The sequence below is a fragment of the Sander lucioperca genome, chromosome 7, assembly GCF_008315115.2.
Source record: "Sander lucioperca isolate FBNREF2018 chromosome 7, SLUC_FBN_1.2, whole genome shotgun sequence".
NCBI lineage: Eukaryota > Metazoa > Chordata > Actinopteri > Perciformes > Percidae > Sander > Sander lucioperca.
Window position 1 is genome coordinate 7,312,547 of NC_050179.1, and position 25,516 is coordinate 7,338,062.

A 25,516-nucleotide genomic window follows, 5' to 3' on the forward strand; every position below is an offset into this window, starting at 1 on the left:
TAGATATAAGAAGTGAGAGGAGACATCACTTAATCCAAGCTTTTATTTACAAAAGTTTAACCAAAAATCTAAAATATAATAAGCTGTTTAATTACAACTCAAAAGAAGACAACAAAATCATGACCTACTTCTATATTTAAAAAGCGCTGCACTGTAAAACAGCATATAGAGTTGGACCCTTCGATACTGGTTCGCGAATACTTGTTACAGTTAGCATCAGTTGCTCTCGCAGCCTCATCTGCAAGAAATACAGATGCTGGAAACGCAATACATTATACATAATTAATATCACTAAAGACTTGGTTGTGATAGGAAAGTTTAATTATTTGACTATGCCATTTTTTCTGCTAGTGTTCTTACAGAATAATTCAACAATAAGACCAAGCAAATATTTCATTTATATCCATTTAAAATCTATCATCAGTAATGGACTGAACGTAATAATTTGACATTGGTCATGGTAAAAAGACTGCTGAGGTTAGACACTGTGTCTTGTGCCCTTTGATTTTACTTATAATACTATAGGTATTTCACTGTATCCATTGGAATAATTATTTAATCGAGCATTGAGTCTTAAATCCTATTATGTTTCAACAAGTGGAAAAGTGCCACTGCCAGATATCCTGTCTTTACTTAATAATACATATGAATATTAAAATTATTCAGTTACTATTATTTGATTAAAGAACATAATTAAAACACACAAAAAACTCATTTTATTGTTTTATGACCTGTGGCTTACGCCGAGGTGTCCGGCTGCTCTAATACCTCGTCCAGCTCCTTCACAAAGTGCCTGAGGGAATCTAGGCAGCGCTGTTTGATCTCCAGCAGGTTCTCATCCAGTGGAGCCTGGAGAAGATTGTCCAAACTGGGTTCTTTGGTCACCAACATCTTCACCACTGTGCGGAATGTCTCACAGTCCTGCCTGTAATGCTGAACATAAAACAATCACGTCAAGAATGTCAATATTCATAATGATACAATGAAGTATATAGTGTATAGTTGTAGTCCACCTTTTTTGTAGGACCGTTATAAATTGGTCTGTTCTTGAGGCACTCTGAATGTTTCCAGGTCAATATAAATTAAAGGGTTATTCATATATTGAATTTACTTGAAGCTTTAAAAAAAAAACTCAACCTGAGAGCGAAGCCGTCCAGTGTTTTTCATCTTGGTGGTGTGGTTGCCTTGAGTTTTAGGCTGGAACCAAGATAGTGCCTTTAACTATTACTGTGCCTTTACTTCAAAGGCTGAACATCAAATCGGAAAGTGGCTCTGGTATTCTGAGTCTTTGGCCAAGGTACAACACTGAGCACCTCATTATGTTGGTATGTTATGCACATAGAATACCTATTGCATACAGATTTAATATTATACAAAAGGAAATTTCAACTGACCTCACAAATAAGTAAGCATCTCTATCTAACAGCTCTTTGAATACTACAGACCAGCTTTTGTATCAACGCCAAGCTGTGAACTTAATGAACCCAGTTCTGGTAAATTGGTGTTTTCCGTGAAACAGCTGTGTGAATGTGTGCATGTGAGCCTATTTAAGTGCATGTCCACCCATAACAAAAAAGACATGAGGTGTCAGAGTATGTTAATGTGCTGTAGCATTCTTTCACACCACATTGTAACAAGCTCTCACATCCCTCTCAGATTTTACTGCTGACCCAAAATGGCTGTTAAATCCTTTATTAGAGTCCCAGGTGCAAGCTCACAACATCTTTATCACCTGGAGAAAAAAGGCTAAATGTGAGGCCCGGCACTGAAGCCACCCTAGATGTTTAGGGCTACACCAGCCTGCCAAAGAACAGTCTGGGACATCGGGGTCCTCCAAGGATGAGTTAATGCAGCCCAGATCACCTCTCCCCTCAAATTAGAGTCACTGGGGCAGACAGAGGGCTTCTCATATCTTCAAACAGCCACTCTCTTGGCCACTACAAGTAAGAAATTCAATAAAATTACCAGTAAAGATTATATACACGTCTACTTACAAAAACAGGCTAATATATGTGGTCACAGAGGACATATTTAAGCCCCAAAACATCATCCCCTATAAATCTATTCTATAAAATCTATATATCTAAAGACCATGCTTTGTATTCTTTAATCAGCTGTAGGTTATCACTTCATCAGATGGAAAACTCTGCATCAATTCTACTGAAGTGTCAGGAGATATGACCTACTTCTTTGAAGTAATGATTTGAATGGTTGCAGCTTCCTGTAGGAACTGTATATCTGTGTCATGTTCAGACCGCAGAACCATTTCAGGAATGTAGGCTTTTGCAGAACAAAATTAGATGACAGTATCTCATTAAACATCAACTGTCTGTTAAATGCAATAAAACACAACCCATCAGCTTTGTTAACTTTGAAAAGAAAAATGCTGCCTGTCAACTTAAATCAGAGTCCAGTCTTGAGCAGAATGTGAGGTTAACCGGTTAAGCGGCTATATTCCAGGGTTCTGTCAGTTATGGGGAAATTTAGAACCACAACTGCTGTGTCTTTGCCTAGATACACATTACATAATGTGTATCTACGCTAACTCATGATCATGTATCCATCAATATGTATAGCGATCACGAAAGCTTTTGTAAATTATATCACTGTCACATGACTTAACTGTACTTGATGAGAATTTCATGACGGTTTTAAGCAAGAAAATCTTCTGTAATCTATAATTTACTGAAGTATATGACTGTCACAACCGATAGAGAAAAGAAAGAAAACCCAAGGTATGACTGTTAATATACAATTATTTAAAGAAATTTGTCAGTGTGTATCAAGATGATTTTCCATTAAAACCTGGCAGGGAGCTTGGCTAGGTGGTGCTTTGAACACACAGAAAAGGTCAAAGAAACAAAAATAATATGACATTCAGTTTGGAACAATAAGGATGGAAACAATGTGCCACAGGGGAAACGCACACTGTGTTTTCAAGCAAAAGAAAGTCTAAAAGAGAGGCTATCGAGCATACATATTGCCAGGGAGACAAACATCCCAGGTGTTCAATTCATTGTGAATTGTGTGATTCAGACTAGGACTAAAGTAGGCTAAATAAGGTTATGTGAAATTATAAAATTACACACACAAAACTTGGTGGGAGAAAATGAAGGGTTTACATTTTCTTTCTCTACCTGCTAATTACAATGATTAGCTCACTTCAATTCTCCTTCATGGCTTTTTAAAAATTTAATTTCTCTCTCTCCCTTGATAATTCCCCTGCTGAACTAGCTACAGCATGTTCAGATAACTGATGCACACCTATCTGTTCATTCCCGCATCCCTAACCCACATTCTGTGGTACAGTACATACAATTCAAACCATGTTTGCTCCTGTTACAGGGAAAAATGTATCAAATGTTATGATAGGGTAAAATAACTATTATGACTATGAATATTATAGCAATACAGGTTATTATCACTGTATTACAACATGCATTGTACACAAACAGAGGAAGGCACGTCGAGTAAACTCCGACAGAAATATCCCAGACTGTGGGAGATGTTTGGACTCATGCTGATGATTTAATGTCTGCAGATCATGTCAAGCGAATTCGCGGCCCCACATAATGATAGTCTTTAGCCCCGACCGCAAGGAAGTGAGAGACTCACGACACGTGTGGCCAGCTAAGCTCAGGGTCAACTTCATTCAACAACACAGGTTTCCTTCGATCAACAACACAGGTTTCCATCTGTCTACATGCTGTATGAGTCTCTTTCCAGGCTATTTTTTAACCTTTTCATATGCTCTTCATTTAACATTACACAGGTGGATTTCCACACCATTGCCTCTTGAGTGCAGAGTTCTCCTTTGTTAAACATCTTCACTAAGTGAGCATTATTCAGGAGAGGCAAAGATTGGTTCCAGGTTTAAAGATCTGAGAGGAAACATGGACTAAATGAGACACTAACATGTGGTGTATGTCCCACAAACCAGTACCCCTCTAATCACTTAGGGTTGATTATGTTTGCCATCTTTCAAAACAAAACCTTCCTAAGCTTTTCCCAAGCTACAACCTTTGTTGACAGTGATTACATTTTCACTTCATTATATCCTGTATACACAGTTTTACACACTTGAAAGCCTTGAGGAAAGGACTGGAAAAAGTGGCCTTATAATGAACTATGAACTCAAATTAAGAAATTTCCCTTATTGGTACTGGAGACTGTGGTCTATCATATGCGTACATTTATATGCGCATTACTTCACATGTAGATGTGTGTGAGATGAAGAGCAATACTCCACATGTATTTAGGGCTGGGCGATATGGAGAAAATCAAATATCACGATATTTTTGACCAAATACCTCGATATCGATACCCCAACGATATTGTAGTGTTGACTATTGGTGCTTTCACAAAATATTTACACAATGAGATTTTTGATAAATAATCATCAGTAATGTGGATATAATGACTAAGTGGGTAAAGGCAAATAACAGAACAGTTACAACAGTCTGGTAAGTTCAGAAAATGACATCACTTTACTGTAATGCAGCCTTTAAAAACACTTATGTCATATTACGATATTCAAAATCTAAGACGATATCTAGTCTCATATCACGATATCGATATAATATCTAGGGCTGCAACAACGAATCGATAAAATTCGATTATTAAAAAAGTTGGCAACGAATTTCATTATCGATTCGTTGTGTCGCGCGACACGCCACTCAGTCGCAGAGATAAAAGCAATTGAGTTGAGCGCCGTGCGGAGTGGTGCGGAGCGGTGCGGAGCGAAATAAACGAAAAAAGAGCAGAGCGGAGTAGAGGAAATACGGAGAGAGACCGGAGAGACCCGTAACGTTCTGAAACACATGGCGGAGGCAGAGAAATCAGTACGACCTAAGTCATCCAACGTGTGGGAACATTTCACGCTAAATAAATCGAAAACGTGTTAATTGCAAGATAAGCAAAAGCGACATGGCATGGCACGGGGGCACCACGGTGATGATTCAGCACCTAAAACGTAAACATGTTGGAGTCCTTGATGAGGAGGAAGGGAGTTCAACAGCAGGGTAAAGTCACTACACAATCCTACTTTTGTTCCGTTTTGAAGTGAAGTATATATATATATATACACATATATATATATATACACACACACATATATATATATATATATATATATATATATATATTCTGTGTTTGGTCCCATATCAGTTATTGTTCACAAATATATTTGTGTGTGTTGTACTTTTTAATTTCATTTTAAAGTTATTTTATACCACAAGCTGTGTTTAAATGTGGTGTACAAATGAACTTAACTTGCAATTAATACAATGATGGTAATAATTTAATGAATAAGCTTTGTGTGTGTGTGTGTGTGTGTGTGTGTGTGTGTGTGTGTGTGTGTGTGTGTGTTGTCTGTATCTACTCTTTGGGTTACTTACCTTTACACAACTATTAACTAAAACAACAAGTATGTAAGTATGTATTGAGTTGATGTAAATTAATGCTTTTTTGTTTTTTTATCCGATTCATCGATTAATCGAAAAAATAATCGACAGATGAATCGATTATTAAAATAATCATTAGTTGCAGCCCTAATAATATCGACATATTGCCCAGCTCTACATGTATTACAGCACTGAACAATCGCGGAGTGACTTTAATCAGCCTGCTATTTTTTGTAAAAACTGCTCCCATGTTACTTGAACAAACAGGAAGGGTGCTTTTGACCTGAGTATGCTCCGTATGTTGTGAGAAAAGGTTGCAGAGAGCCCGCCCGTCCGTGTGGGAGCCATGAGCTGATCTTTAAGTCTGATACTAAGGGGCCACACAGGATGGGCTGGAGCCCCAAGAGAAACAGCAACACTAGGGGCCCTAAGGAGAAGCCTTAAAAAGTGGGCTTCTGCCCAAATCGGATGTTTGTGGAGGTCCAAATTGTGAACATGACAGGAGTGTGCTGGGGTACTGGGTGGAGGTTGGGGGTTTGAGTGTGATTATACAAAAGGCACTCACATGGACATTTAGTGAGGCTCTGTTTAAATGAGCATTGATGCAGGCAGGGGTCCTGCATAATAAGGGAAGTGGGGTAATGACTTGAGAGCTGGTACACATTAGGGGATATTAAAAGAGCCATTTTAATCACTCAAGTTGCAAACCGGACCTCTCGATGGAGGGGCTAATAGTTGAAATGGATATGTTTCATTTGCGCTGATTGGGATGATGAATGGACTTCTCTGAAAATTACTCCCAGGCAGCTAAGTTTTGACCATATCTGTTCTATTTGTTGTTATTTTACATGCTCATATTTTCTGTCATCAGTCCCAAACATATGATAAACTGCTCCATTGTTCATCTTGTTGCTTCACAAAGTTTACAAAACAACTGCATGCTGGTCATTACACTTGTAACAAAATCATTTAATATTTTAAAATCCCATGACAAGCAGTGTCACATGCAGGGATGTTTACAGTGTCAAATGGATTTGTTTGATTTTCTAATGTCATTTAGAACCCTGAAACACCCACAGAAAGTATGCATTACAACAAGCTCTTGGCTAAAAAACAATTATAAGTTATGCTGTTGTGACGAATCAATTTCCGAATGATCCGGCCCCATGCTAACAGGGCTGTATACAAAGTATTAACCCTTGTGTTGTCTTCCCTTCAACCTTGAAAAAAAACACTTATTTTTTCGACGCCTTTTTTTCAGTTTGTTTTTGCTTTTTCCAACGTTTTAAATTTTTCAATTTTTCTTCTACACGTTTTCAGCACTTATTTCTACATCCCATATTTTCTGATATAAAACAAAAATTTAAAACGGGTCAATGTGACCCGAAGTCAACACAAGGGTTAAGACCTTGCTTATCAGACAAATAGCCCATTTAGGAAAGACAAGAAAATGATGGAGTACTTCATTTTGGTGTATGTGACACACTTGTTTTACACTAACTGCTGTGGATTGGAGCCGTTCCTTCAAATCAGGAGTTACGAGATCCAGCTCTGCCCACTACCTGATCTGCTCAGTTTGGCAATACACAGCAGTGATGGATCGGTGTGTGTTTAACTGAGCCTGGGGCAGATGTTACAGTAAAGACACGGTAGAGGTTTCTGCCTCTCACCACGTCTGTAGAAGCATTTGGAAATGGCAGGGTAAGCATATGTGTGCTAATGCCAAGAGACGTACCACACTGTGGGTGGGCCGCCTGCATCCTGCAGGGCAATTCCTGCCCTGCTTTAACGGGAACAGATAAGTGGTACTGTAGTGCAGAGCGATGAAGGGGAGGGAAAAAAGTTCAACTCCAAATAGCTGGCCACAAAAGGCATCACAACCTGAGGTGCTAAGGACTTTTCTGCTGACTTATCCGCCTTCTCTCCACTAAAAAATGGTTCTCAGTTTGTTGATTATTAAGTGTAGCATGCCAAGGCACATTTATACATGTACAATTTTTACAACAACCCTTTGACTCTCAGCCAAATCGTAAAGCCAGCGTAAAAGGGTTTTCTGGATACGTGATGCACCTTGAGATCAGGGTAAAGCCCACACATGTAACATAGGGCAACCACACAGTAAGGTGAATCCATTCAGAGCCTCAGTTTTGGGGTTACAATGTCCCAGCGGTACAGTGTGAGACAAGTTATAATATGGAGAATCCACAAAAGTTAGGTTGTTTTATGGAGAAAATCTTACTACCTTCTCAATTTCAAGAGCCTTAGCCTTAATGGCCTCCAACCGGCGAGCCTTGAGGTCTTCCTCTGGTGTCAGCTTTGGCTCCATGCTGGCAGCAACCACCTCCTCCGTCTCCGCTACAAATGCAGGACTTTTTTCCTGCCGGGCCAAAGGTCAAGGGTTAGAACTGAGGTCACCAGGTTTAGAAGCTGGTTCTGATTTCAAAGTGTTTCAAATAATAGAGACAACCCTGCTCTCTTACGGGTGTTAAGTTCTTGTTTTGGTACATGTCTCATTATGCATGCCGCATGTCAACAGTAAACAGAAAAGAGGTACCACATACAGCACATCTCTCTGATTAAAGGATCCTTACAGCCAAAGATCAAAGTAAAGGCCCACTGACACAAATAGATCAGTCAGTTATACTTACAGTTTCAGGAAACTTGACCTAAATGTCCAGGAATCAAAGAACATTCTTTTTTATGTAATTTTAGTCTTTACAGTATCATACTGGTGTTTTTGCCTGTTTTTGGCCCATTACCTACACATGTTCTGTATATTTATATACCGTAACTATATACTGTACAGTTATATGTAAAAGTTACTTTGTCACTGCAATAAAGTTGATGGATTAAAAAGACACTAAGACTGGAAAAGTGTTTAATAGATGAGCTATGTTAATTACAATAAAAACGATTATGTCAATATCATAAACCTGTGGTGGTGTGACCACAAGAATTATGCAACAAATTCAATTTGTCTTGCTGGGGAGTAAATATGTTCTACCAAAGGTGTTGCTATGCTTATGAAATGTAAAGATGATACTATAATTGTAGGTAATTGCAGTATATATACACACCTCTGCGCAGCTCACATAATTGAGATTGCTTCAAGGTGTTACATTAGGTGCAACGGTACAAATTCAGTAGATTCTGATTATTATTCTTTTTTTTTTACCCACTGCAACATGTTTCTTGTAAGAGCAGATGGCGATTGCCATCAAATGCTGCTTTTACCTTTGAAGATCCAGAGCTGTGAAGAGACTCCTCCACGGAGCTGCTGGGAGTGTGGCTCATCAGCACACTGGTCTTATCTATGGAGAAAGTATCATTACTACTAATGGAAAGAACAGGAAGAAAACATGCAGATATTCTCCTCAGATAACTATTGTAAATAAAAAGGTCTGACTAAGGGGAAACAACTATAAAAAGAGGTTTATTTAAAGAATACATGTGGGTGATCACAGCAGTCTTTTATCTTATTTTGCTCTGTATTAAAATAAACCCTGGGGGAGCATCCTGGTGGTCTGTGACAGGGGAATAATTACTTTCTACTGTAAGACATCAAACAATTACTCTTGTCATTGTGCACAATCGTGAAGCCAAGGCCTTATGAGGCAGCTGAAAAGTATATATATCACTGTTTTTTTAATACTCCCCGGTTGGATCCTCCCACACAATAGTGGTGGAGTTCAGCTGTGCCTAAATTGAAATATTGTCCTCTACTGGCTCCAATGTGTCTGGAAAAAAAACAAATATGTTGTTTGTTTTTACTGAAGGAATCACCCACAATGATTAAGAGTGAGCCAAGGTAAAACTTCCATCTTAATTTAAGTCTCAGCGGGGACTATGCAGACCCCAGGTGGCGCTCTCTCGGGGACCCACAAAGACTCCAAAAAGGCTGGATACTCAGATACTGTAGTTTGGACCATACAGACATACATAAAACAAATGAGTTAATACAACATTTTGTTTGATTATGTGTAAAGGCAAATAGCGACACTTGAAGAGGCAAAAAGGCCTGCCATGGTACAGAGTAGGGCTGGGTATCATCAATAATTTCCCGAATCGATTCTGATTCACAAGGTCCCGATTTGATTACATTTCCGATTCGATTCAATATCAATTAGGTTGGGAAAATTTCAGTTATAATACCAATTTTCCTTGGATATAAAACAGAATCCCAGAGAACTAATGCTGTAAATTATACAAGCAAGAAGCAACCCTTATGTTTTACTTATACATCCATGGTGAAAAGGCATATATTAAAAGATCGATTCCTAGATTTTATTAATCGATATCAGATCACTCAAACAAATTGGAGAATTGATTATTTTAACCCAATCCTAGCACAGAGGGGCTTGATGTTCAAATTGTTCAAATGGGGATAACAGTGGACACATGTATACAAAAATTGTTGGACATAGCCACCCTAATTATGATGTCGGAAATATGTGGGGGGAGGTGATTCTAAATGCTAAATGTCTTGGGAAAAGGTGTGATCCAGCACACATCCACGTGTTTGGTTCCATAGGCCCGACTGTATCTAGTTTGAAACCCTCTCTAGGTGATATTCCACATTGTAACAGACAGTTTTTGTGAATGGAGTTCAATCCACCAAGGTCCCGAAGGCCTTTAACTGCTCCCTTACTGCCAGTTCACCAGAACATTACACCAAGCCTTGCAGGTGGTGGGCCCATAGTCATCATTGACCAAGATTTTGTAAAAAGACATTGCACACAGCTTCTGTGTGCATGACAAAGCTTAGCATACATACCCAATCACTAAAACTAAAACTCTTTGTGTGTACTTTGCTGTGCTGGTCTAATTGTTATCCCAGATGGCAGTGGAGCTGGGAGGTACAACTGTTTTCTCACAGTTTTATTGCATCTTCAAAGAGTGGCACGACATGGAGCTAAGCTTTCAACGCATTAATATGTTTGTGTCTTAAAAATCAAAGCCCTGAAGAAATTACTGTCCACACTGCTTTGTCTAAGACTAATAATATTGCTTATGTCAGATCACTTTAAACAAGATTTTTGTAAAATGTGAATCCATACATGTTTATGAGCTCAAGATTGCCAAGACTTGACTTGAAATCGGCGTCAATTTTTTTATCGCGAGATTAACGTTCTTTTTGGCATAGCAAACTTTGTAGTTTTTTTTCACATGCTCTTGCAACAACTAGTAATGTTAGAAAAACTACAACACCACACCGGATCTAGCTAGACCGGAAACAAAAACAGGCACGCTGCACACTCTGTTTGGGCTTGCGAGCCGGCCAAAGAGTAGTAGGCTAACGTTGTGTTTTGAGTGGATGGTGAGCGCGAGACGCCGAAATGGATGTCAATACGATTCTTAATGGAAAGTTTACTTTTAAAAAGTTGCCAAATGGTTCCATAGACAAGACCAAAGTGATCTGTGTGTTTTGTCGTTGTGAACTGAGCTATCATCGCAGCACGTCCAGCCGATCCACTTTTCCATGATGACAAGAGCATTAAAATGAGAAAAAATAATTGGACATAAAGAAATCTATGACATTAATGTGATTAATCGTGATTAAATATTTTAATCGTTTGACAGCGCTACTTGAAATAAATTAACTTAAAGTTCTAAAGCCTGTAGAAGTCACAAAAGAAAGCAAGTAAATTGACAGACTCTGATTTTGAAGGCATCGTTAAGCCAGTGCATGAGCGGCTTTCTCACTGAAGAAAAGGTCAGGTTCTGAATCCAAAGCCAAACCACCCCAATAAACCAAGGGTATCCTTTTCCCCCGCCTCGAAAAAGTGTGGTGTTAGTGTAATTAACATCTTAACGTGTTTCAGCACACCCTGACCTTTCACATTACACACCACCTCTGAAAACAGATGCTTCACCTGGAATGGCTTAATACCTTTAGTTATTATAATTATATGTATGCCCCTGTGAAATGGGAAAATTGCCTCTTTTGTTGTCATTACAGAGGGTATAACAGCTGCAGGGACAAACATTGTACTAGATATGGGTAAATTCACAAATCCACTGTTGCACTCCCATTATATGTGCTCCTTCAGGTTTTGCAGGCTATGGCCAATCACAGAGTGCCAGGTAGTTCAGAGTGGTGCAGTGTTATTGGATGTCATGCAATCCACTCGGGCAGCAGGTCAGACAGCTAAGTCCGTCACTGCTAGTTTCTTGCAAAAAGTTTAAAAACAAAGGTGTAAGACAGAGGATGAGAGTGTTTTCTCTGCCGCTGCTATTATGCCACAGTTTCATTATTGATATTCATAAGAAGTGTGGATACATGTATGACACAAACATGCTTCGTGAGAAAGCTAATAGACTCAACAAATAAATCTATTTCCATAAAATAGGTCAGTGCCATACATGATTAATAAAGCATTGCTACAACTCTTCCTGTTAGTCTGGTAGCACTTCCTTTCATTCCTTTTGAAAGTTAGATCATAACTGAGGCTTTTTCAAATCTGTAAACTTTAGCTACAGTACTTAAGAGTACTTAATACTTACGCCTTTGCTGCGTCTGCTGGTAGCTGAAGCCTTTCTCCCTGTCGGGGGAGAAGCTCCTGTTGCTGGTGTTTGATCCAGAGCGGGCAGGTACAAGTGGCTGGGCGTCCCTTCTTCCGGGAGAGCGATCCCGTTTTACTACAGATAGAGAGCTCCTGTAGTCACCGTGGTCTTCTCTACGAAAATAAGCAACAATCAACAAATTCAGGAGTCTGGAGTGCTTTAGATGACAATGTCTATACATGTATGTATCCATTTGTGTGTTGATATGGCAGCTTGAGGAAGGAATACAATTTTTATAAGTGTCCTGTACTTAAAATAAGGGATATAATACTGGCCGTGGGAATTTATATTACTTTCTTAAAATGTAATTATTGAATATCTGCAGAGATGTTTGGCATTAATTCTTCTGAGGGAGCTTCACCTGAAAAAAAGCTTAGCTTTCATAACTTTTTAGACTTTCCTAATGAGTGAGATTTTCAAAAGAAAAAAGACCTTTCGCAGTGACAGGTTGTTAATAAATCTGTTTTTTTTTTTTTTTTTTAAATGTGTACATTGAGTGAGATATAGTGTGTTTGAATGTCAATTATTACAATCATAATGATAATAATAATTCAATGCCCTTTAATAATTGTGTTGATACATTTATACTAGAAAACCATGCGGGGCAGTGACTCGGCTTTTCTGTCTGGCACTGACCTTAAAGGAGGGCCTGACCCTCGACCTCTGCTGCGGAAATAGGGACTACCTCTGCCACTGTTCCTTAAAAACATAAAATAAATACAGATTCAGAAAAATCAATCACTGGCAAAGCTACTCTGCAACCTGGCAATAACTGTTTGGTAAAGAAAGGTCCAGGGAAAATATGATAAAATCAAGAGTATGTTAAGTGTGAATTCAAAATGATCCATTTTCATCATTACTGGTTTAAAAAGAAAAAGTGTTTGTCAGTGAACGCCTTAAGATGGGTAATGGAAACAGAATAAATAGAAGACAAAACCACAAAGACTTAAATTCAGTCTCAGTGGGGCACTGATCAATTTGTGGAATTGAGGCAATCTTCCACTTTGGCACATGTAACTGTTGGCAGACAGCTGGACCAATTTTGGTCTTCCTTTACTCCTATTTGTCTGCAATTGTAGGTAGAGCCATGCTTAAGCCTAAATATGGAGCTGAAGTCACAAAGCAATGTCACCAAACTTGTTATTCAACCATGCAATGTAAAATGCATTTGTCTAACGTGTGATAGGCCTAGCACAAGAACTGAGAAGTCAGTGTTCAGTGCACCTACATCTTTTATGATTTTCCAGGCTCAAAGCTTGTGTCCAAACAACAACCTTTAGGTCCAGAGGTATACATGAGCCAAAGGCACCTGGTTGTCATGGCCTCTGCCTGAACTCAAGCCACATCTCAAACAAAGAGCAGGTCTAACAAGACTTCAAACTTTTACGACTCATGGTCTGTTTGAAGTAGCCAAGACCCAGCCTGCATTCTGCCAAACACTGAATTGCCATCCATGCAGTACAAAACTAACATCAAAAGGCTACGAATAAAGAAAAACAAGTTTTGTTCTTTATTTTGGAAAACCCAAAAACTCTTTGGAGAGTAAATTAAGCATTTATCAGACAGACCTTCACTCAGAAATTACAGATATTGAAAAGGCCATACCTTATTGCAGAAGCAGAGATATACTGTATGAAGTATACTCTTCATACTGACAATCAATTCATGAAGCCTAAACATAACTGTGGGTCCCAAGAGACAAAACAAACACCTGATGATAGTATTTGCATTTGTATTCCTTTTGCCAAAAACACTGCTATTATACTGTTCTGATGAAACAATGGAGCATTATTACACGAGTGCCACTAAAGAATGGTTTAGGTTTGTGACAGTTCTTCAAGTCTGTCTTAAAACAATAGTCACGTTTAAAGTCACATATTTTGGTTGTTGTAATTCCTCCTGTTCATACTGGCTATCAAAATATCTATTCATAATGTGCTTCCAATGTAAGTGATGGAGGTTCAAATCCTCAGTCCTATTCTGTGAAAAAAAAAAAAAAAAAAAAAAAACATTAAACAGAAAAATTTTAGTGTAATTCGGAACTTGAATATATCTCATATAAATTTAATCTTAATTTAAATTGAATGCAGAAAGGACCAAAAGAGACACAAGACACACGCTGCTCAGAATATCTGAGAAGTGTGTGGGTGTTGGACTGAAGAGGGAGTGGTCCAGCTAGTTTTCCTCTCAGGGTGGGGTAAGGGGTGGGGGTGGGGTTGTTTGGCTGAGTGAGTAGACACTAGTGCCCTTTGTCCCCCTCTCTAGCCTGGTATGACTCCTGGAAAGGGGCGCCTGGGCCCGTAAACTGTTGGTATGTTGAAGTGGCCGGGGCGAGAAGAGTTGATGTAGGAGTTATAGCTGCTGGACTTAGCTGCTCTGTGTGGGGTTAAGCTCTTCTGATTATCTCAAGAGCAGTGTGGTCACAGATAATTGAATTATGCTTCCTACATTTTCCAAAGCTATACTTTTCTAGCAAGGCATTTGCCAAAGCAACACTTTGTAATAATAGATGTTATATTATTTACTGTTAGGTGGATTGTAAGAGTAAATAATTTAAAAAGATGATTCTACACTCAAGACCCCTATTTTCTCAATGATATTACATAAAAGAAAATCACACCATGTTGGTCATTTAATAGCTATCAAGCTAATAATATTCACCTTTTAAAAAGACAGAACTCTGCCTCCACCCTGTGGGCAGTATGGTGCATTACACAACTAATTCAGTGAAGCAATTGACAATCTGACATAACCAGGATGTGACAAACAAACAGTCAATTAGTAGAAGAATCAATATTAATTACCTTGAACCTAACTGATGCCTCAAATCATCTCTGCCATAAGACTGTTGGGAGTGCGGGCCCTCCTGAAAACAAAATCACAATTACAACAATCATAAAGGTTCCCTGTGGAGATGTTGACCTCTAGAAGCTTATGGAGGTGTTATCTATGAGTGGATCCTTGTTTTTGTTTATTTTGTGTATGTCCATGAGGATGCAAATGCATTTTTGCACGTGAGTGACGTGGTACACATTCCTGCCAGTGGTTTTACACTTCCACTGATCAACAAGTGGCAGAAGTGCACAAAATATATGCTGCAGTGCCAGCAAAGACAGCAAAGAAGTTTCCTTGTAGACATGGATGTAAACAATGTACAAAGTGTTTTATGACGATGTAAATGCAATCAACACATTTGTTAGACCTCAAGGATAAACACTATATTTCGGTGAGTAATACTGAATGTCAACATAACTTTGTTTACAAGAAAAACTCCACGGGGAACTTTTAATTGGAAAATTCTGCAAATTGATGATTGATGATGTTGTTGGTAACTACAAAAAGGCCTACAAGAACCCAATTAAAGTAATGCAACTTGCCATTCTGTTGGTAACTTTCTGACATACTTCGAGTGGAGTCATACACATTGGTATGCCATTTCTTAATGTTTCTATTTAATCAGCTAAAAATGATTAAAAAAACAATAACACTTAAACAGACACTTCACTATGGCTATGATCCTCTAACTTTTTACACTTGTTTTCCAACCTGTAACACAAAACAGATGTTAGTTTATAAATTAGCCATGCCAAGCTTGTCTTACATTTCGTGGGGGTGATGCATTTCTGCGAAAATTGCCATCAAAGTACTGGCGATCACTGGGTGGGTAACTGCCTTCGCCGGGACATTCTCTTGCATCGGGGTAATTTCGAGGACCACCATACCACTGGTCATCACTAAAACCTCTGTCAAATTCCACAAGTGGCCGAGGCATGGGGCTCCTCTTTTCAACAATATTGACAACTCGATGGACCTTCACCTGAAATAACACAATATTACATTTTACATAATATAGCTACTCTTTACACAAATTACATTTGTAGACAGAATGCTTGGAAGTATCCCCATTTTAAAATCATACAATTACCTATTCCTATGATGACAATTGACATTGCAATGTCCAAAAGTATGTTATGATCAGCCTTCCCACACATATTCATAGGTAAAATATCAAAACCTTTCCATGAATTTTCAAGGACCCATAATAAAATTTGAATGACCATTCACAGCATATAGCCCAAACTCTACTCTTACTTTAAATGTTAATTATTGTATAAAAATAAACAGCAACCTTTATCAATCTCAAACAGTTGGTTATGTTCATATTTTTAATGCATTTGATTATAAACTTATTTCTGGATGCACGTCTGAAAAACACTGGGGCAACAAGTATGTAACCTACATACTACATAATATTTCAAGGCTCTCTAACGACCGATACAAATTGTCTCATCATTAGAGAGCCATGAAATATTAAATCTACACTTGCCCGGCGTCATTCAAACATATCAGATTGAAACTCTATTCAAACATAATTTCAGCTAGCTGGCAAACATGGAGGGAGAGTTGGAACGTGGGGAGAAAATGAAGAAACGTACTTGATGGTAAACAAAACGTTTACATTTTATGGCTACTTTACGTCAACAGCTACAGAAAATAAATTTGCCGTTATGTCGCATTGCCAGACCTATCTCAACAGTGCTGTGGAATAAGGTCTGGCTACACCACAGATAAATTGTAGGATAGGAGAAAAAAACGCTCTGGGTTGTTTGCATAGTATCTAAGGAGTGACTAAAAAATAAAAAGTGAATGAACACTCAATAATTTTATAAATACCATGGTCATAAAAAGCTAATCACAAGACTGCAACATAAGAAACAGCATCATGATACCAAAGATTGTTAACAAACCAGTTTTTCCCACTAAGTCCAACTAATACATTTTGACCATGAACATTAACATATTCCCTTACCTCTCTTGAATCCATTGCTGAGAAGCGCTCTTCGTATTCCTCTCTAATTGATTTTCGACCACGTCGATATGCCACTACAATGAAAAAGGAGTGTGTTTGTGTGTTGGTCAGACTATGAGCTCAAATTACAGCTACTGTATGACACTGGATGTTTTCCAGACTAAAAGCCAATTGTGAAAACAGGTCTCCTGATTTCAATCTAGTTAATTGTCTGTTAGGTTCCTATCTATGAAAAAGTGAGTTAAAACAATGGTGATTGAGCATATGACCCACTGATGAAAGTGCCTGTATTTGCTGCTTTGTCAAGTAATAGGATCTGAGTGTCTGTGGTGACTTTCCCACCCTAAATTCAAATGTGTGTGCACAGTTAGTTACAGGCACAGTTTTTACATCAGTCAGCAGTGGTTGGTCTCTCCCAGTCTGCCCAGGTGGAGCTTGACAGTTGCCGGTTATGCTGCTACTCCCATTGTAAATTGGGAACTTCGGGCTCAGGCTGGCCCATAACATTGCGTTCGGGAGAAGGTAGCACCACCAACAACAACCCCCTTATTTTATCAATAAAGGGAGTAAATTTTGTATGGGCTCAAGTTTTTCTTCCCTGCACTTTTTGATGCTCAGGTTGGTTTAGCTGTTCACCGTTAGCCATGTTGTGTCAGCTAATAATGTTAGCAATGTAGCTAAGGCGCCCCACTCGGGTCGAGGGAATGTTCGGCCCTTTTCTCTCCAGGTGAGGTGAATAAGGGGAAAGCTGTGCCTGCTGCCTGCTCTTCCTCGACCTCCACTTCATCAGCTGACATTTATGTCACATTCTGCCTCAGTGGCTTGTAGGGTGTTTGTGTCACATTGGTTAGAACATAAGTGCACTAACTTTACCCTGGCTGGTGTTAGTACTGTTGACCGTGTTAAGCATGTAAGTTAGCCGCTGCATTCCCAGCTCTATCATCTCCACGGCTGCACATGTCCCCACACGGCTCACATTTTTATGAATGTATTAGCTCTTAGCTCATCTTAGACTAAACTGCTACCTGTGTGGACTCGAGCATGTGTGTGAAGGCATCATGCAGGTGAGAGCTGAAATCTACCGACGTCATTCAGTCGACACTGTTCATTTTTTAAAGGAAATCTGGAAGTCCCAGTTGCGCGCCTGCTATTACATCTTACTGCCATAGCTGCCACTAGAACCAACCTAACTCAAATCTTACAGACTACAACTTTAAGACATTGGAAATTGTGCAAAGAGCAAAGCACCACAATGTTTTATACGGACTTGCTGAGCATATGCAGTCAAAATGTAAGCATGCTGAAAAAAGTTGTTAAAAATGTAAGCATGCTGTTAGTCAAAATTTTAGCATGCTTAAAAAAGGTGTACAGCCAAAAAAGTCCAGTTAGAGATTGAAGTATGTGTGAAAGACTACAAATTGCATTGCTAATCTTATATAACATCCAAAATGCTGTTGTTTTAACTTACTGTTGGAATGATTTTGGTTTCCTGGCTGGTATCCTCAATGTCTCAGTAGAGAATGAAGAACCTATAAAGGAAAGGGGTAAAGCCTTGTTTATCTGACTCAGCATAGGCATATTTACCACAGACTATTTTGGACATATACCCAAACACAAAGAAAATAGAGCCTTCTAACACACGCATGCACACTAGGGGTGTTGAAATGAAGCTTCGTATTGATGCGGACGTGGACGATTCTGCAGTGACAGGCCATAATCGATTATTGCCTATCGATGTTACGTGTTGATTTTGTAGTTGCTGCTTTTTTTGTTTTTGCCTTTTGTCTGCTAAGAGCAGATACAATAAAAAGGGGAGTTCATATATATCTGACTGCTTGAATTTGTTGATGAAAACCATGTGTAGCAATAAATAATAATATTAAGGAGGTGACGCATAGTGATGCATCGTGATATTGAATCGGATCGAATCGTTGGCAGGACAATCGTAATTGAATCGTGAGACCAGTGAAGATTCACACCCCTAACGCGCACACACTCTGACCTCAGTTCAACATCATTTCTAACCATAGAAATAAACCTCATTCTATTTATATGATTCCCCACCAATAACTCTGCCGTCATTTTTTTTTGTTTTAAGATTATTTTTGGGGCTTTTCTGCCTTTATTCGACAGGACAGCTAGGTGAGAAAGGGGAGAGAGAGAGAGAGGGGGGGAAGACATGCAGGAAATCGTCACAGGTCGGATTCTGCATCAAGGCATAAACCTCCTCCAAGTATACGTGCGCCTGCTCTACCCACTAATCCAACCCGGCCAGTCTGCCATAAGTTTTTGGTATGCCAAAACAACGCAAATGTTTAATTAAGCCACTCTATTAAATATTGATTGATTTTAAAATAATGAGTTTATATACACTTCTAATGGGTCGCTGACCATACCCATCCTTGTTAACAGTCTGCTTTCTTTTCATAAACGGTGGCTTCTGCAGAGGGCATTGCTACTCCTCTCTAGGGCTGTGCTCGATTAAAGAAATTCTTAGTCGACTAACACTCATTCAATTGTATCGACTAATCGATTAGTTGATTTAATCGACAGATCTGTAAATCTGAGTTTCTCTGCAAAGATTCATGCAAAAGCACCACTTTAATTCTTGTGTTTACCAGAGATGTGCTCGTACGTTTCTTGGAAATAAGTCATTCAGCATGAAAAAAACATAAAACATGACTAATCGACTAAAGAAATCTAAGTTGACTAAGACCAAAACGACGGATTAGTCGACTAATCGACTAAGAGGGAGCAGCCCTACTCCTCTCCTTCTTCTTTTAACTGAATATATCCAAATGATCCAAGTATCTAAAGACCGGTGGGGAATGTGAACAGTCCTCATGAATAAGAGCAATGGGACTTGACATAATAGAGACACTGCTGTCAAATGGCAATGAGTGAATGGGAGCGTTTTGCTAAATTGTAGCTATGTTATTATGACTGGATGAGAAAACTCCACGGTACTAGCACTGTTGTTAGCAAAGCTAGATTATTAGCATCACAACAGAGGAAGAAGTCGTAAACAACTCACTCACCAAAAAATGATTGAATAGTCCTGGTCACTGAGTGAGTCTTACATATTATCGTAACTCTAAAGGACACTAACTTAAATCCAAGTTACACATCAGTCAGACGTTCCTCTTCATGTTCATGTGCGAGGGAAACCAAAACAGGCACCGCTACCATAGACTGTACTACAGTAGGTACAACCAGTTTCCTGTCTGCTCTTCTTCGCTGAACTTACTTCCGGAAACCAATGCGCTGCCACCATCTAGAGGCGGATGATGGGAATGTCCAAATTCACTCATGTTGGCTTGTAGTGGAAGATGGTTTACTTCAGTGAAAGTACCAATACCGTAATGTAAAAATACTCAATTACAGGTAAAAGTATTGAAATTGAAGTATCAAAAGTAAAAGTACTCATTAGAAAGCAAAATTTCCCTTTTCAGTGTTAGATTTTTACATTGGTAGTATTATATAATTCATGTTGTATTGTAAGCACTGTTTTAATGTTGTAGCTTGCCATTGTGAAGCTAAGTCTGACTAAATGCATATACTGAGTTAGGGGAATTTGATCAATAACAATATAGTATAGTTTCTAAAGTCATCATAGGTTCGCTATATAACGTCTTAGCTGTTAAATGTATCTACAAGTGGCTGTCAAATAAATAAATTAGGAGCAGAGGTATAAAGTACAGATGTACACCATTATCATTCAGATACATTTTTTGTTTTTAGTTATTGACTGCAACTTCATTGTTTCCTCACATTTTGTGCGATTATTTGTGTATCAACAGATACACAAATAATCGCACAAAATTCGCTTTATGCACGGTTTTATTTTTTGTTTTTCAAGCTTCACATCGTAGATGGTCATAATTAAGATAGTGTTATTCGTTTTTAAGGTCACATATGCATCTCTTGTTCTTTTTGCTGCTGTGACTGTTCAGTTTCCATGTGTGGAACCAATGAGGTTAACTTTATCTTAAAAAATGGAAATACAAACAGGTAAAGTAGCCACACCTACCTCGAAATTGTAGTATGCAAGTAAAACTATATTAACTCTTCAAACAAACAAAAAACAGCCCACAAATCCCTAATATGTCAATGTATTGAAGCGCAGATTTATAAACCGTTAAGTATACTTTTCCACTTCCCAATTCCTCATTAAAGCGTGCGTACACCTTCCTCTTACCATGTTGTAAAAATGTACAAAGCGCCTTTCATCAATGTATCACATTTATTTCTGCCTCTGTTGTGATTACATTAAAGGTGATTGGGTGAGCCGTGTCACGTGACCGCCCTTCGACAGGAGTTTCCACGACAGCTGAGTAGCAGCTAAATACGTTTTTCACCTGTAACATAGATCCTTTTTAACTCCAGTGAGTCGAAGTTTCGTAAAATGGGAGACAAGAAAAGCCCTACAAGGTAAAACTGTCGCTAGTTTCTATGAAAGAAGACTTTATCGGGCCGTTTGAGAACAGAAAGCTCGGTCAATGGATGGAGCTGTTTTACTGGTGTTCATGGCGGCTGGCTGCTGGTTTAATATGGGGCAACTGCCTGTGTGAGCTGAAAGCTCCCTTTTCCTCAAAGACTGACTTCTGAGCAGAAAAGAACTTTAGAGCAGTGTATTTCCTGTTCTGGTAATCTTCACCTAACAGGGTTTCTTTGAAATCATTGCGCTCATTTAAATTGTGGCGTTATCACAGTGGTTTTGTTTTGTTTTTGTCTGAAGGCCAAAGCGGCAATCGAAGCCCTCCGCCGACGATGGGTACTGGGACTGTAGCGTCTGCACGTTCAGGAACACCGCTGAGGCGTTCAAGTGCACGATGTGTGATGTCAGGAAGGGGACGTCAACTCGGTAAGAATAACTGCAGCTGTTATTTTTAAGGAACAAAGCACTGCAGAACTATTTTAATTGTACGATTAAAAAAAAGTATACTCGGTTGTAGGTTTTTAAGGTACATCTATCAACAACAGCCCTGCAATAAATCTTATATTCATGACGGGTTTAATGTTCAGTTTTTGTTGAAAAGGTTTTAGATAGTTGTTGATTGAACTTGGATTTTTGAGAGTAGTCAGGGCCATACGTTACAGTACCATGAGGTCATCCTTGTGTTGGGAAATTCTGGGAGTTTTAAGGGAAACCGAAATAAGCATTTCCCCACTAGAGTAAATCCCTGATACTGGGGAGAAGCTTTTGAAAACTTAAAAAATTAATAACTCAATGTGGGGGTAAATGCAGTAAATACAGCTCAACACTTGACTGAATAGAAAATATCTGGGTAAAAACTACAACTATTAACAATCACAATCCACAGCCTCCAAAGTTACCATAGAGTTGAGTCAACACCTTTTTAAAAACTTAACATGATAAAGGTAGGGTTTATTGCAGGGCAGGTATTAAGACTACATCAGTTTTAGCTAGGGGATCTAATGAACTGGCAACTGAGTGACGAGAGTAGTCTCGCTTTGCCAGACCTTCCTCCACAGTTCTGCGGAGAAAGGTCTGGCGAGTCCACACAGCATTCCGGGATGGGAGAAAAATGTGCTCTGGTTTATTGGCATTGCTTTAAACACTTTAATCACAATCGTCTTGGGTGGTGCTGAGCTCCGTACGGAGCAACGGCGCCTCTGCAAAATAGCCTCGGGAAGGAACTTGTTTTGGTGGAACGTGTAAGGTTGTTTTAGTCGCGCAACAGAAAACTCAGATTGGACAGATAGTCTAGCTAGCTGTGGATTTTGGATTTACCCTGCAGAGATCTGAGGAGCAGTTAACCGATAGTCCTCATAAAGCCACCGGAGTTTAGAATGCCAACACAAAGAAAGCCCAAGGCAACGTATATCTGGCCTAAATGAGGGACATCAGGCGGAATTTCCGGCGGCACTGGAGCAATCCCGGAAGTGAAACGTTGTGTATATAGACTAGATGAGAGTAACCCCATCAGGATAGATCATACCAGGTATCATAATTATAAAATAAATTATGACTACATCACAGCCTATCCAGGAAAGGTGTATAAAAAGAGGAAAAAGGTAACTCACAGGCAGCAGGTGGCAAAGAGTTAGGTCTGCGAAGGCATCTCCTGGGGAAAATCCTCTTTATTAATTTCTGGTCAGTTTTAACCGCACAGTGGTGTTATTAATATCTCAAAAGATCTAGTGCAGACCTGATCACTTTTTATGTATCCCAGTCTGCCAGTCTTGAGTTAGCATAGTCTTCAGTGCCAGTGAGGCCGATAGCATATCTGACCAAAAATGAAGGGAAGTCATTGTGAAACTTTTCACCAATGCTCCTAAAACAAAATGAGAAAGTAACAAGTAAAAATTGAAATTAGGAAAATTTGAAAGTTTAAATGATGAAAGTAAGAGAAGAAAAAGAGAGAAATGCGTCAGTGCTGTGATGTGATATGTTGGTCTTTCCATAAAGATTGTAACAATCGACTTGCACCAGCCTACAGTTTTTGTAACACAACCATACCAATACCATCCATTTTTTTCTGGACTATGACATGCATGCATTAAAAAAACAACAAACTTTTGTTGAAGAAAGTGATCTTGCTGGTGCCTATTTCTTAAACCAATCAGATTGTTAAAGCTGGGCCTAAATTGCCAAGCTCATCAGTGCTCTTGTTAAATATAGTGCCATGGTGGCAGAATGCAGAGTACATTTTTGCATGTCTTCAAAGGATATGTTTACAAATGTTCAAGTTGGTCTTAAAACAGTAGTCAGGTGCACATATGGACATTGATTTGATTTGTTTGCTATAATAATTTCTCCTGTCCAAAGTTAGTGTTGCTTTTAGTGTGAAATTCCCTCTTTATATTAACTATACCTCCACTACAGCTCATCAAGCAAACACTGTTTGGAGAAACAGGAAGAGGACATTTCATACTTAATAGACTAACTTTAGAAGATACCCACTTCATTTTATAAACCCAGACTGCTGCAGCCTCATCTTAACTTCAGATAAACTTTAGAATGTAATTTTACACAAAAAAAGGGACTGTGGATTTTGTTCTCCATCACTTACATTGGAATTGGCTTTCGGAATAGATTGCTTCACGGCCAGGAGGAATGATTACAGCAAGCAAAACCTGTTTCAGTGCACATATGGGAAGCTGATTACTATTTTAAGATGGCCTTGAACAATTCTGAAACCTATCCTTTAACTTTTTATTAGAGTTTTAGGGAGCTTTGGAGAGTTAACATTCAGCCAGGATTTTCCAATTCAAGTAATTGTTGAAGCCGCCTGCTCCACCTGGTAATATTGAATAGTTACACAGTTCAGCAGTGCAAACCACATGCTCACCCTACTTACAGTAATATAAATGTAGCTATAAGGCTAATAACTTTTTTTTGTCTCTTTCAGAAAACCACGGCCTGTTTCTCAGCTGGTTGCACAGCAAGCAAATCAGCAGTTTGCACCACCCACACTCCCCAAAAAGGAGAAGAAAGAAAAATCAGAGAAAGACAAGAGTGATAAAGAACTAACACTAAAAAAGAAAAGCTATAAAAAGATGAGGTAATGAATTAATGTTTTCAAAGGAAATAGCAGAATAGCTATTCATATTCAGTGGTCTTTGATCTTTGCCACCACTGAAATATTTAGTATCAGCCAAGCAGTTTTCAAATCTGTTTGTTTGTCTCGGTTTGTCTCCTCACCAGGCCCAGGTTAAAAAACATAGACAGGAGCAGCGCCCAGCATCTAGAGGTCACAGTTGGAGACTTGACTGTAATAATCACAGACTTTAAGGAGAAAGCCAAACCCACGTCCACTTCAACAAGTGCTGCCTCAGCAGACCAACACAGCCAAAGTGGCTCAAGCTCTGATAACACTGAACGAGGGGTCTCCAGATGCTCTTCGCCCCGCGGGGAAGGCTCGCCGGTTAATGGAGAGACTCACTAACCTTCACACTCCCAGTCAGCACAACCCATTCTTCTGCACTCTCAACAGCCTCGACTAGAGATTAAACTTCAACATGCATTAATAATACTATACATGCCAATATGATAGCATTCACTTCGTTTGGGACTGTATTTTTCACTGCCTTCCCATAATGATAAAGAATTCAGGAGTCAGGACGTATGCTGTATGCTCAACTCCAAGAACTGTTGCAGCAAGATCTGTCATGATGAACTGAAAAAGGAATCGTAGCATTAAATCCTGAATGTCAGTGGAACTGTGCCACGTGTTGTGGTTACTTGTGTTTTAACACCTCAGTGTTACATCAGCATCACACTGAGCTGGTTTTTGCTGCACCGAATAAATGATGCATTATGAAAGAAAATAGGAAGAAGTCATCTCAGAATTGTAGTTTATCCTTGAATTTTGTTATCATTATTTGCACTTAATGGCATCCTATGTTCATAACATTTTTTTAGCATTATTTCCACTTTGCCATTATCAGTAAACCATAACACTGTTGGTTAATAGCCTTATCCAGCTCTCGTTTTATGCCATTGGATGCAATCATTTTTTAACTGTAACATTTAAGAAAAAATATTGAATAATTATTCTAAGTATGCTTCTCATTCAGTTGGTAGAGTTGAGCATGATTTTATCTATAGAATGGTTTATATTGTAAAATAATGTTAAATAAAATAAGTTGTAGATACTTGGATATTTTTTCATTTTTCAATACAAACCGGAACAGTTTGTAAAACACATGGATTTCTTAAAAGTTGCTTTACTGGAACAAAACTATTTTCCTCAATTATTTTCTATTGCATCTC

General features: G+C 38.8%; 2 protein-coding genes across 8 annotated transcripts; one reads left to right on the forward strand and one right to left on the reverse strand.

Annotated features, from left to right (window-relative positions):
* Positions 1-28: 28 nt before the first annotated feature.
* Positions 29-20,993, reverse strand: LOC116038476 (periphilin-1-like). 7 transcript variants are annotated; one of them, XM_031282922.2, is made up of 12 exons: positions 19,815-19,980; positions 19,541-19,587; positions 19,193-19,241; positions 18,245-18,309; positions 16,777-16,850; positions 15,568-15,783; positions 14,771-14,832; positions 12,603-12,665; positions 11,907-12,079; positions 8,637-8,713; positions 7,645-7,782; positions 29-933 (listed from the first exon to the last, which is right to left on the reverse strand). In XM_031282922.2, coding segments are annotated over exons 4-12 (999 nt in total). In that variant the 5' UTR covers positions 18,246-18,309; positions 19,193-19,241; positions 19,541-19,587; positions 19,815-19,980; the 3' UTR covers positions 29-738. The 7 variants fall into 7 exon arrangements, with proteins under 7 accessions (XP_031138782.1, XP_035859063.1, XP_035859064.1 ...); XM_036003170.1 differs by lacking the exons at positions 19,193-19,241; positions 19,541-19,587; positions 19,815-19,980 and adding an exon at positions 20,975-20,993 and having other exon boundaries at positions 18,245-18,305; XM_036003171.1 differs by lacking the exons at positions 19,193-19,241; positions 19,541-19,587; positions 19,815-19,980 and adding an exon at positions 20,807-20,826 and having other exon boundaries at positions 18,245-18,305.
* On the forward strand, positions 20,977-25,404 carry LOC116038477 (YY1-associated factor 2). Its single transcript, XM_031282924.2, has 4 exons — positions 20,977-21,207; positions 21,515-21,640; positions 24,153-24,305; positions 24,449-25,404. The coding sequence occupies exons 1-4, from the start codon at positions 21,182-21,184 to the stop codon at positions 24,687-24,689; spliced, it is 546 nt and encodes a 181-aa protein (XP_031138784.1). The 5' UTR covers positions 20,977-21,181; the 3' UTR covers positions 24,690-25,404.
* Positions 25,405-25,516: the final 112 nt, after the last annotated feature.

Excerpts from the sequence above, each read along its gene's own strand:
- LOC116038476 (XM_036003170.1), bottom strand. Across the intron at positions 12,080-12,602 it reads GGGTCAGGCCCTCCTTTAAG|AGAAGACCACGGTGACTACA; the intron begins GTCAGTGCCAGA and ends TTATTTTCGTAG. Across the intron at positions 7,783-8,636 it reads ACAGCTCTGGATCTTCAAAG|CAGGAAAAAAGTCCTGCATT; the intron begins GTAAAAGCAGCA and ends CCTTTGGCCCGG.
- LOC116038477 (XM_031282924.2), top strand. The coding sequence starts at position 21,182 with ATGGGAGACAAGAAAAGCCCTACAAG. Across the intron at positions 21,641-24,152 it reads AGGAAGGGGACGTCAACTCG|AAAACCACGGCCTGTTTCTC; the intron begins GTAAGAATAACT and ends TGTCTCTTTCAG. Across the intron at positions 24,306-24,448 it reads AAAAGCTATAAAAAGATGAG|GCCCAGGTTAAAAAACATAG; the intron begins GTAATGAATTAA and ends TCTCCTCACCAG.